General features: G+C 41.4%; 1 protein-coding gene across 1 annotated transcript in view; it reads left to right on the top strand.

Annotated features, from left to right (window-relative positions):
* GALNT17 (polypeptide N-acetylgalactosaminyltransferase 17) overlaps positions 1 to 12,707 on the top strand; it is a 421,732-nt gene that overhangs the window by 319,213 nt on the left and 89,812 nt on the right. The window contains exon 6 of the mRNA XM_049789513.1: positions 9,242 to 9,359. Coding sequence (XP_049645470.1) covers positions 9,242 to 9,359 — 118 coding nt within the window. The remainder of the gene's footprint in view (positions 1 to 9,241; positions 9,360 to 12,707) is intronic.

Below are 12,707 nucleotides of genomic sequence, written 5' to 3'. Positions count from 1 at the left end.
TGCTTGGGACCACAGATTGACTATGCTTGTCTACTCTTTTGAAGATATCATACCAGCTCAGAGAAAATTAGGGCTATAAACATCTTTTTGTCATTGGAGAGTGAGCCAAGAGATCTGTACAAGCCACACTGACCCTTGACCAAACTAGCACTGAGACCCGAAGCCCCATCACACCCCATCTTCTGCTCTCCTGAATGACACCTGGGATAGAACAGGGAAGGTTTGAAATTTAGAAAACACTCTTTTGGAGACAGTACTTTTTAACCAAAAATATTGACTTTAAAACTGTTAGAAGAGTTATCTTCAAAAACAGGTGTTATAGTAATAGCAAAATCAAGCGTGTCTTCAATTCTTTTTCATCCCAACTCTGGAGTTGAGACCAAATCAACGCTATGTCTTTCTCTGGATAAATCTAAAACAGAACATCCCACTCTGTATTTCAAAATACATATACTCATTGAATTTTTTCTTAGAAGCGTCGCTGTTTTGAGGGTGGAGAATTTGCCCCTATTCCTGTTGGTATTTTCACTGCTTTTATCATTAAACTGACATAAGATAGATTAACAGAAGGGGAAAAAAAAAGACTTCTATTTTCCTTTTGTTTGGTTTTTTTTGTTTGTTTGTTTTTGGTTGGTTTTTTTAAATGTAGGTTGATATTGTGATGTATCACAAACAGGGGGCCTGGGAAATAAAATGTCCACCAGTTTCAAATAAAGTGTCTACCATTAAACAGATAGACAATAGATTTTGGTGAAGAAATCACAAAACTTGAGTCTGAGGTCCAGTTGTTTTCAGCCTTTTGGCTCTGATTTTATTGTTGTTGTAGTTTGGGGGGCCACAACTGATTGCAAGTAATTGAAATTCTCCTGGCTTTGTGCTCAGGGACCATGTGTGGGCCAGGTATTGAACCAGGCCAGCTGCATGTTTTCCTCTCTGTTCTCTCTGGCCTGACCCCCCTTCTTGGCCTGAAATCTCTGTCTTTGGTGGGAATATATGTGTCTCCTTGTATTCTGACCTTTTCTTGGGAAGAGGAAGGCCAGCATGAACTTCTTGTTCTTGTACCAACTGTTTCTCAAGTAATTTTAATTTAAAATAATCAATGTACAACTGACACAAAATAACCAATAACCTTTGGCATATTTGGGGGGGGGATGGCTTGTTTTGAGCTCCACCTAATACCATTAATGAAACTTTTATAATTTTTTAAAATTTTTAATTGATAGCACATTTTTTGATGAAAATAATTTCTTCATTTAAGCACTAAAAACTTTTAAATACATGAAACTGTCAGAAAGTTTGGTTCTGAGTTTGCCCTCATTTGGGCCTTGAAAACTACAATTATGATCCTGTAACATCTAGGAAAAGGTCATGGACCAAATTGGTGGGTCAGTGCTGGGAGAAGAAATTTGTGTATCTGAGCTGTCTGGCCACACACAAATGAGTAATGTAGCCAGTGACCCCTACGTTTGACCTTTCCTCTTGATCTCTTCCTTCACATTCACCTAAGCTACATTTTATCTCCCAAGACAGCTAACCTGCAGTGTGTGTGTTTGTGTGTGTGTGTGTGTGTGTGTGTGTGTGTGTGTGTGTGTGTACACGTGAACAGATAACAGTTCAATGTGTTATCAGTTCCTTAGAAACTTCAGCTTTTACAAAAATTGTCTTCAATGTATTATTTGCAAATCACTTTTCTCAAAGCTTAAAGAAAATAAGATTATCTAAGAAAGGAAAGTGCTAGGCTGAGAAAATGACTTACAGAAAACATCTTACTCGTGAATTTCTCTGTCTTTGTTTGAATAAAACAAGCCCAGGCAAAATCAGTCAGCCAAGGAAAGGCGCTTGGGCCTGGCGACTTCATCCCCGTTGGCATTTCTGCATCTGTGAAAAATCACACCCCAGAGAACTGAGCGTTTCCTTTATCCTCCATGAGGAATGGCTCTTAATACCCAGAAGCTTTTCTCCCCAATCTGGAGGAAGTTGTTGTTTCAGCGTGAATTATCTTTCCAGCAACAGAAGGGAAAGTGCTATCTCAATTTAACAGGAGAAACACTGGCCTTTGGGTCCTATTTTCTTGTGAGATATTTGTGTGCTGGATACAGAGCGTTTGATTTTTTTTTTAAAGGCGGCAATACTTACCCTTTTGGTATTTATATGTATAGCAGAGGCAAATGGAACTCTGAGTATTAAATTACTCTGCTGCGCCAGTTGAGAATTCTATGCAAGCCAGCCAGCTCCTTCCTCCAAATTGTATTTTTAGTGTTTAGCAGCTGCAAGTTCCCAGAAATCTTCAATGTGGGACTACTTACTACTCCACCCAGTACAAGGGCCCTCAGCTGCTGCCAACTTCCAATGATCTCTCGTTAGAAAGCAGCAGAATTGCTAGGAGGTGGTGGAGGGTCACCCCAAATAGTACTAGCTTTTCATTTATCTCATGTGTGTCTGCCCTTGGTTAGTTCACTAACCTCTAGCCTCAATTGCTTGGTCTGGGAAGACCAGATCTAGCCAGTAGAGCTTCTTTCTGCATTAGCAATAATGGTGAATTGTTCCATTTTTTTCAAGGAATACATTTTTATGAACAAGTTCTATAACCAAAGAAAAACTGTGTCTTTATTTGTTATACAAATTTTTGAATCTTTAAGTCATAAAATGTTCATGTTATCTAAACATAAACTGTTTAGATGTGTGTGTGTGTGTGTGTGTGTGTGTGTGTGTGTGTGTGTGTGTATTTTGCCACACCTGCCTTTACTCCTGAATTTGCACTCAGGAATTACTCCTGGTGGACTTGGGGACCAAGGGATGGTGGGAATTGGAGATGGGTCATTTGTGTGCAAGGCAAATGCTCTACCCACTGTGCTTTAACTCCAGTTCAAAACTAAATTACTTTGAGAGTTCAAACAAGAAAGCAAACTGTATAATGTGCAAAATAAAATGTGGCAAATGTGTGTGTTTTGGGCACTTTGAAAATGTTGATTTTTTTTAAGAGTGCATGATAGAGGTAGTACTGATTCAAAAAAAGTCAAAATGTCCATTTATGAAAACATTTTAGCATTTCATATGAGTGTCCATTTCTTCTAACAAAGGGGTTTTGTACTAACCTTACATTTTTCATCCAAAAAATGCAGAGGAAGCCAGAGGTGATAACACAGAAGATAGGGTATTTGCCTTTATGTGGCTGATTGGGTTCGATCCTTGGCATCCTAGATGGTCCCCTGAGCCTGCCAGACTAATTTCTGAGCACAGAGCCAAGAGTATCTTCCCAAGTGCTGCCTGGTTTGGCCTAAAAACAAAAACAAATATGCATTTAGAAATATTCAACTTGCCAAGTGGCTTTAGTTAAACATCAGAAATGATTTAATGAGTAAAATTTGAAACATATCAGAATGAATATAAATGTATATTTACATCTTCAGTTAGGCCAAAAACTCAAAAAAGCTTGTGATAGAAATTATTTTTAACTTCTCTGAGAAGTTAAACAATCTATAGCTCGACCTCATTAGTAAGCTTTCTCAAATATAACATTAGTAAAATGAATCAGTGAAACTATATTTTTCTCACTTATCAGTGAAATATTATAGTCACTTCAGCAGCAGAGAGACTTTCTATTATATACTCTGAAATCTGAATTACTGACTAGAAACATCTTGTAGTAAAAAGAAAAAGATAACAGGTACATTTCCTTTATAATGCAACCAATCTACACATCATCTTTATTTCTCAATTTTCTAAATTGATTGAAATTATAACACCTTCTTTTGCATCAGACCCTTTCTAAGGGTTTTATGAAGGGAGGTTTCACATTTATGATAATCAAAGCAGAAACTTGGGGATAGTTGGCAAAAGCTTCAAGTTTTTATTTAAGGTAAAGTGCACATAATTGTACAATTTGAAATATGATTTTGTGAAATACTCTATTTTTAATGGACTTTTATCATCCTAAATGAGAACCCCATACCAACTAATTAATCACCCTATACTATCAACTCCTCCTACCACTCAAAATCATCATAGTCTTTTAACTCTGTGAAATTTCTTCTTCTGGACATTTTATATAGCTGAAATCATACAATAGCTAACCCTTTAATTTGGTTTCTGTCAGCTATAATATTTTCATAGATGGTTCATTTATAAACACTTAATTTCTTTTTGTGGCTGAATAATATTATATTTTACCAATTCATCTAATAATAACTAGTTGAGTGATATAGCCTTTTGCTGTTGTAAATATGATGCCTTGCTCATGAATGTGTTATATTCTTTCACTTGGACATTTAGGAATGTGGCTGGAGTAGAGAAGTAGAATGTAGCTAGCATAGTAAAGTAGCTCCAGAAACATGGCCATCTATATGGAGTTTCCAAGGACAGCCTAGCTTCATTCTGATAAAAGTCATGGCTAGCAATAGCATTGCCCCATCTGACCAATATTTCTCCACTCGATCTGGATACTGTGTTGAGGGTCCTACAGAGAATTAGGTGAATACTCACGCTAGTCAGAGGTTATTGTAGTAACCTGTCCTCCCTGCTGATGCTCAGACCATAGAGTAGACAGAAGCCATCATATCTCAGAGATATTTGAAAGTAGAACTATTAGGTGGGTTGGAGAGATAGTTTAATGAGTTAGTACACAATCCAGGTTTAATCTTAGAACTCCATATGGTCCTTTGAACTCTTCCAGGAGTGATCCGTAAGCTCAGAGCCAGGAGTAAGCCCTGAAAACTCCCAAGCATTACAAAACCTCTCCCCAAAATAGAACAATTAGGAATTTCTGATCAACTGGCACCCAATATAATATCAAAGTTTTGGTAAATGAATGTTGTTGTTGACATTGTCTGCCTTAGGAAAGATGACTGAACATGACATTTCAGCTGTCTGTGGTATCTCATGGATATAAAGAAAATGCCAATAGACAATCTGATTTACCAGTTGTGGTGCTTAAAGGAAGGATTCAGGTTGGTTAGAATTGGGGAACTTCTGAAAGAACACACAAGAGGGAAAGAAAGATGGAGGGTGTTGGTGGTGGGAAGGTTGTACTGGTGAAGGGGGGGGTGTTCATTTTTTATAACTGAAACCCAACTACAAATATGTTTGTAATTTCAGTGTTTAAAGATATATATTTTTAATATATGGATGGAGAAGATTCGAGGCTCTGCTCTGCAGCCTTGGACCTTGAAAAGAGGCAGTAGATAAAGATCAGGAAGTAGTGGGTACACAGAGGCTTACATGCCCACGTGTTCGTTTTGTGGGAAGCTGCGTATTCCACAATATGTGCAAGTTTGGTTTTGCATCCCAAAGGAATTTTTGGATCACAAAAGATCAAAAAGAAGTGTGATTGCAGAGTGGTTTGTCTTGAAGAGAGGTCCATTGGAGGCAGTGCCTGTGTGTAGACACAAACCCCACGATTTCTGCCCTGATTGTGCTAAGGAGTCAAACCACAGATCCCTGTGCATGTGGCTAGAAATGGGCCAAACAACTTGTAGTCTCAAATCACATGCAGAACAACTGGGAGCCACTCAGGGAGAGAAGCTTCTAGATGTCACCTGTGGGGCCGTGAACCTATGGGAAAGTGCCAGATAGGACTCAGAAAGGAGCCTGTGTGTGCTGCACGAATTCTGTGCAACAGCAACAAAGAAAGTGATTATTTTCCGTTTATGTTCTTCTCTTCTGTAATGGAGCTATTAGACTTTGGCAGGTCCCTTAATATGATTATCATTTTTGAATGATTTTGAATTGAATTGTTTGCACTCATGGTGATAATCACAGCGGAATTGGAGGAATGAAGCTCCAGGCTCATGCTCCAAGATCCCACCAGCCCAAGTACCCTGACGTGGGCGTGATGGACAGGGCTAGAGGCTGCCAGCAGCAGCTCGGGGCTCTCCCTGAGCAGGGCAACCTTAGCCTTAGTCTGATCCTACACAGCTACTCCCTGAAGCTGATGACTTTATTTGGGGACCTGTATCTCCCCATAGAGGGTGCTGCCTGTCTGCAGAACATTCCAGCATGAGACCCCTACCCTCACTCACTGTGCAGGAAGGCTGCAGCCAGGAACAGACATAGATGCAATAATTTAACCCACTCTTGCCCTGCGTACATCAACCACTGCCTGACGTCTGCAGGCCTGATGGCAGGGCACCCCATGGGCACAGCAACACTGTAGCAGAGTCTTGAGTGATTTTCCAGGAAACTTTCACACATGATTACTGCTGGCCCAGCAGCCATCCCACCCAAGCTAAGGGGCTCAAAGTTGCTGCATTTTTGTTGCCTTAAGTCTAGCCTCCTGCTTCCTGTTTTTGGCTTTGTCTGCTCCCTGCCAGGCAGACAGAGGCCATTTGTGCCTGCCTCTCTTGTGGACTCTGTGGCAGACAAGGCAGGTGCAGTGGCCTTGGTTTCACAGAGGGGCAAAAGGAAACATCTCAGTTACTTCTCTAGGGACCTAGGTTTCTGATATAGAGCCTGGCACAGTAGCACAGAGCTGTAACTGATAGAGAACTCAGGGAGACTCAAACCCATGTCAGCTATGCCAACCCATTGGGCTGCTTGAGCACCAGAGCTGGCTCTGAGGACAGTGGAGAAGCAAGTAGAAGGACCAGCAGCCGTGTGCCAGCTCTGATACTGGAGGTCACATGCTCCTGATGCTCTCCATTGTGTTTGTATCCCTCCCTCCCCTCCTCCCTCCCCACCTCTATCCCTCCCTCCTTTCCTCCCTCCCTCCCTTCCTTTCTTTCCCCCTTCCTCCCTCCCTCCCTCCTTTCCTCCTTCTCCCTCCCTTCCTTCCTTTCTCCCTCTCTCCCTTCCTTCCTTTCTTTCTCCCTCCCTCCCTTTCTTTTCTCCCTCCCTCCCTCTTTTCCTCCCTTCTCCCTCTCTCCTTTCCTTCCTTCCTTCCTTCCTTCCTTCCTTCCTTCCTTCCTTCCTTCCTTCCTTCCTTCCTTCCTTCCTTCCTTCCTTCCTTCCTTCCTTCCTTGCCTCTGCCTCTCCCTCTTCCTCTCCCTCTTCCTGCACTCTCATCACCTATCCAGCCACTCCTGCTACCCTGGGATGCCTGAGTGATGCTTTAGTCCAGCCACAAAATTCTCCCCACCCCATGACGGCTGCCACTTGAGGCTTTATTATGAATTCAACAGCCTCAGCATCACTTCTCAGGGCCACTTTTCTGGTCACTTGCTCTTGGTATTTGGGCATGATAGTGAGTTTGGAACAAGTAAATGTAGATGGCCTCAGAGGCATGGGAGGTTGGCACAGAGGAGGGTATTTGCAGAATGTGTGTCCTGCACACTATCACCTCACACAGTTTATAACCAGGTTCCAGAACCTTCCACTCAAGAAAGCTATGGCTAGTTTTCCAACTACCCAACCAGTCTGTGCAGCTCAGAACCCTGTCTTAACTCCGGAGTGCCATTACGGTCTCTCCCATATGTGAGCGCCCAGAGGTCATCCTAATGTGGTAGTCCAGATATTGAGGCCATATACAGCTTATAATAGGGGCCATTGAGGGTTCACGATAGGCTGGAAAGAACGTCACTGGTGACCCCCAAAGAATGACACTGGGGCTTCTGCAGGAACATCTTGTTTGCTCAAGAAACTCTTTTACTGGCATTTCTGGCCCATGAAAGTATGGATATTCACTGGTTCTACCACAAGGCCCTTTCTGAAGCAGGTGGGGATGGCCCGGGACTTTGGATTTGGGTGGTCTTGAGTTGCCTTAAGGCCAGTTGTGGGAGTTCCTATGTCTTGGCTTTTAAATAAAGTCAGTCCTTCTGATGGTGGTAATGCACAGGGGAAGGTTGTTTCAAATGCCCGAAACATGCTTTGTACTCATGCTTGAGACATAGTAATTGCTCAATCAATGGCTGTTATAGTCATAATCATCATCATAATAGTAATCATTAACACCTCAGGTGCTTGGATGAGGGAGGTATGCTGTATATTTTTTTTACCCCCAATGGCATAAGTGAAACCCCAGGACATGGTAGGGGCTTAGAAAATAGCGCAAATACCTTTGGTGTAAAGCAGGTTTCTGTAAAGTATGAAGAGAGACCTCATAATTTAATAAAGGACTTAGGATCCCACATAAGATACTGCACTGGAAGACAAGCCAGGGCCATGAGGCATCAATATGGAAGTCTCACCGGGGACTATCCTGGGTTCCACACTTCCTGCAGTATGTGAAATGCATAAGGCAGTGAAAGATGCTGGAAGGCAGCATAGACATTGGGTCCACTTCCACTCATGAGCCTCCCAGGATTTTATCTGCTTTTCTATAAGGCAGTTCCCACATTTGGTGTTCCATCGAGGACCCAGGGGATACTTAGCTACAAAAAAAGAATGAGCTGGGCTACTGACCTCTATGAGCCCTGATCGTTTATGTGTACAGTGATTGATCTGGTGCACTGTGTGGTATTTTTGCTGTCATGGAATCAACTCATACTGCCATCACCACATATGACTTCTAGCATCTTTCATTTCTTTTCTTTCTCTTTCTTTTTCTTTCTTTCTTTCTTTCTTTCTTTCTTTCTTTCTTTCTTTCTTTCTTTCTTTCTTTCTTTCTTTCTTTCTTTTTCTCTCTTCTTTTTTTTTTGGTTTTGGGGCTATACCTAGTAGTGGTGTTCAGAGGTCACTCTGGCTCTGTGCTCAGAAATCACTCCTGACAGGCTTGAGGGACCATTTAGGATGCCAAGGATCAAACCCAGGTCAGCCACATACAATGCAAACACCCTACACACAGTACTATTGCTCTGGCCCTCCTAGCATCTTTAAAAACCAGATTCAGATTCATAGACTCATTTTATCTCTTGTTGGGTTGCAAACTTGTACCCTTTGATCAGCAACTCCCCGCTTCTCAGCTTTCTAGCTTCTCAGACATTACCATCTTCTCTCCTCTGTGTTCAGGTTTTTTTTTTTTTTTGTGTGTGTGTGTGTGTGTGTGTGTGTGTGTGTGTGTGTGTGTGTGTGTGTTTGGGTCACACCCAGCAGCACTCTGGGGTTACTCCTGGCTCTATGCTCAGAAATCGCTCCTGGCAGGCTCGTGGGACCATATGGGATGCCGGGATTTAAACCACCAACTTTCTGCATGAAAGGCAAATGCCTTACCTCTATGCTCTCTCTGGCCCCGAGTTCAGCTTTTGTACAAAAGTTTTCTGTGGAAACAGACTATGAAATCAGACAGGGTCTTCATTGGTTTTCCTGTTGTTGTATAATCTTCTACTGTGGATACAGACCATTTGACATGGCTTCTTTTTCTCTCCCACAGGACACCTGCTATGATTGGCTGCTCCTTCGTGGTCAACAGAAAGTTCTTTGGTGAAATTGGTCTTCTGGACCCTGGGATGGATGTGTATGGAGGAGAAAATATTGAACTTGGCATCAAGGTCTGTGCTCCTATGTCACCATGTGAGGGTTGTATTTGTGAGCAGAGCTGCCTAATCATTCCATATCTAAAGATGCATTTAAGGCATCTTTAGCTAGTAGTGACCATTCACCCTCCTGTTATGAGGTTGTTTTCAAGGTTGCCACACTCCTTAGAAGTGACCTAGTTGAGGCTGTCTGAGTAGGAGATTGTCAGATCAGGTGGTGAAAGTGATGACAACTCTGAAAGACCATGCAAGTCCTAGCAGGAGAAAGGGCACACAAAGGTTTCTGTCCTGCAGCCCAGGAACAATTCTGTTTCTTGATTGACTGAGAGTGAGATGGGAAGTCCCTGTTCCCTGCTCTCTGTGTGACCTTCTGAGAGCATTAGGTGGACCCAGGCTCAATGTATTCCATACCAACATTTAAACATTTAAGTTTTTTATTTTATTACAGGCACTGTGGTTGATAATACTGTTATGGTATGATGTTATGCATAACACAAGTCAACACTTCTCTCTCCCCAGTGTCCCAATATCCCTCTCATCTTAATCCTCCTTATCACTCCCCTGAGATAAGCTTCCTACTAAAAGACCAGTTCTCAGTTTCTATTGACTTTGGGTATTTGTTATTCTCCAACTATGTTTATTTATAACCCACATTTGAAAAAGATAATTCAGTGTCTGTTCCTTTCTCTCTAACTAGCTTCACTAAACCAGATTTATCACTCTCCAGATCCATCCATGTAGCATCAAATTTAGTTGAATCTTTTATAATAGCCAAATCATATTTCACTGTGTACATGTACCAGAGTGTCTTTATCCAGTTATCTGTTCTTGGACACTTGGATTATTTCTAGATTTTGACTTTTGCTAATAGTTTTAAAGTGAATATAGGAGTGCAGGTATCTTTTCTGAGTAAAGTTTTGGGGCCTTTGGGGTAGTTGTCAAAACATAGAATTGTTGGGCCATATACAAGATCAATTCCTAGTGTGTTGAGGAGTATCCATATTGTTTTCCCCAAAAGCTTAGACAGTCAATGTTACTATCAGCAGTAGTTGAGGATCCCTATTCCCCCACATCTACACCAATGTTGGTTTTTTATTTTATTTTTGTAACATGTGCCAGTCTCATTGGTGTGAGATGAGATACCATTGTTATTTAAATTTGCATTTCTGAAGATAACTGAAATGATATAAAGTCTTTTTTCATACACTTCTAGTCATCAGAAAATTCTTTGAGGAAGTCTCTTTTCATGTATTGCCCTTCATAAGGTTTGTTGTTTTTTATTGTAAAGTTTTACAAATGCTGTATATACCTTGAATGTTGACCCTTTATCAGATGAGTGGCACGCAAATATTCTCTCCTCTTCTTTTGAGTGAAAAATAATTTATTATGTTGTACAATAGCTTCTTAGACATAGTGTCATTTGTTTATGATGGCTTTCTTTTGTTTGACCAGTGGCATTGAATTATTGGTTTTATGCCTAGCTTCAATGTCAAGGAATGTTCTACCTATATTTTCTACAATATCATTTATGGTTCAGGTATTATATACATTTTGATTTTACTTTTATGCATGATGTTAGAAAAAGGTCTGAGTTCAGGTCTTTGTTTGTTTAGCAACTAACCAGTTGTGACTAACCAGTTATCCCAGCACCATTTGTTGAAAAGGCTTTCCTTGCTACACTTCATATCTTTTGCTTCTTTATCAAAGAGCAATTGTCCATATACCTGAGAATCTAAACTTTTAATTCTATTGTATTGGTCCTTATTTCAGTACCACACTGTTTTTGATTACTACTGCTTTATAGCACAGTTTTAATTTGGGGGCAAGCAAAGCTTCTCATCTTTTTTCTTTGTATTTCTTTAGCTATTCAAGCAATGAAGCTTATGGTGGTTAATTATTCCATATGAATTTCAAGATTATTTGATCTATGTATTTAAAAAACTTTATGGGTATTTTGTATAATGAATGGTTGAATCTGTATAATGCTCACCACACATTTTATATAATATACACATATGACTATAGACATATGTTTTCCTCTATATATATGTATGCAAATGTGTATAGACATATGTGTATAGTGTACCCAGAGGTCTCAGTCCAGCTCCTCTGAAGAAATTTCAGGGCTGAGAGGTTATTATACTTCTTTTACTTAGAAGATGGTTATGACCATAATGAACACGTGAAAAATAATTGGAGCTATGTAGAATAAAAGGTAGGATCAGTGAGAGAGCTTAGAGTATGGTTGGAGCAAGGTGAAAAGAATAACAAATGTGTAAAGCAGAAGATGCAGAACCAGCAGAGAATGCAGAAAGGGGATAATAGAAGGGACAAGAGGCCAAGGCTAAGCCCAAATTTCTGGGATATGTGGCCAGGAGCAGTGAAGACTGTCTTTAAAGGGAAGAATGGGAGGAGATGTGGGGAAGGTGAGTCTGAGTTTCAGACACCCTTCATCCAGCAGCTGCTGGGAAGGCAGCTCAGGAGGGCAGATGAACCTGAGGTAGATTTGGATATTTGGAGCATATCAGTCCTATTAGAAATGACAGGTGGGCAGAGGTTGCCCAGAGATAAGAGGGGGATTAGCACAAAGACAAAGGAAAGAGAAGCAACCTAGAAAGAACATGAAAAAGTGAGCCACAGAGAATGAGGCAAGACAAACAGACACACAAATACACACAGACAAAAGGAAAGAAGAGAGAGACCAGAGGGAAAGAGCTAGAGTGATGGGGAGAGGAAGATAAGAGGTGGCAGAGAGAGGGAGAGAAAAAAGGAGAAAGAGAGAGAGGGGCCTGTAGATCAGAGAGTAGAATATGTACAAGAACTCATCATGGGTACCCTCAGTGGACCTTAAAAGCAGGAGGTGTGGGTTCGAAGTGCTCCATGGGAAGTAAAGTGGAGAGGAGTGAGTGAAGCGGTGGATGAAGGGTAACTCCATATTCCTGGGTTTCAGGTAGGGAGAACCTAGAGAGGACCTTACAGAGAAGTGGGTCTGTTGGGTTCCCAGCAACACCGTTGGGAAACCTTGGCTGAAAGGATTAAGGATGTTCTGTGGATTGGCAGTAAGAGAAGACCAGGGCTCTCAGAGTGAGACAAGGACCTGACCCAGAGGGAACTGACCCAGAAATGGGCACCTCCAAGACAACAGGGGCTCCATCCCATGTCAGGATGCTGTATTGGCATCCAGGGCTATGAACTGCAGTGACTCAGTAGCAGTGCTGTGGGCTGTGTCTGCATCTGCTCCACCCAAAGAACCTAAGAGTCAGGAGGGGGCATTGACATTGAAGTTTTTTTTTTATAAACAGGTTTAGGAAACTTCTTCATTTTAAAAATGTCACCATCTTTCACATCCCCGCTCCCTTTTCC

The sequence above is a fragment of the Suncus etruscus genome, chromosome 15 (assembly GCF_024139225.1).
Source record: "Suncus etruscus isolate mSunEtr1 chromosome 15, mSunEtr1.pri.cur, whole genome shotgun sequence".
Lineage (NCBI taxonomy): Eukaryota > Metazoa > Chordata > Mammalia > Eulipotyphla > Soricidae > Suncus > Suncus etruscus.
Note: the sequence above shows the minus strand (reverse complement) of the source record. Positions and strands in the feature narration are given on the sequence as shown.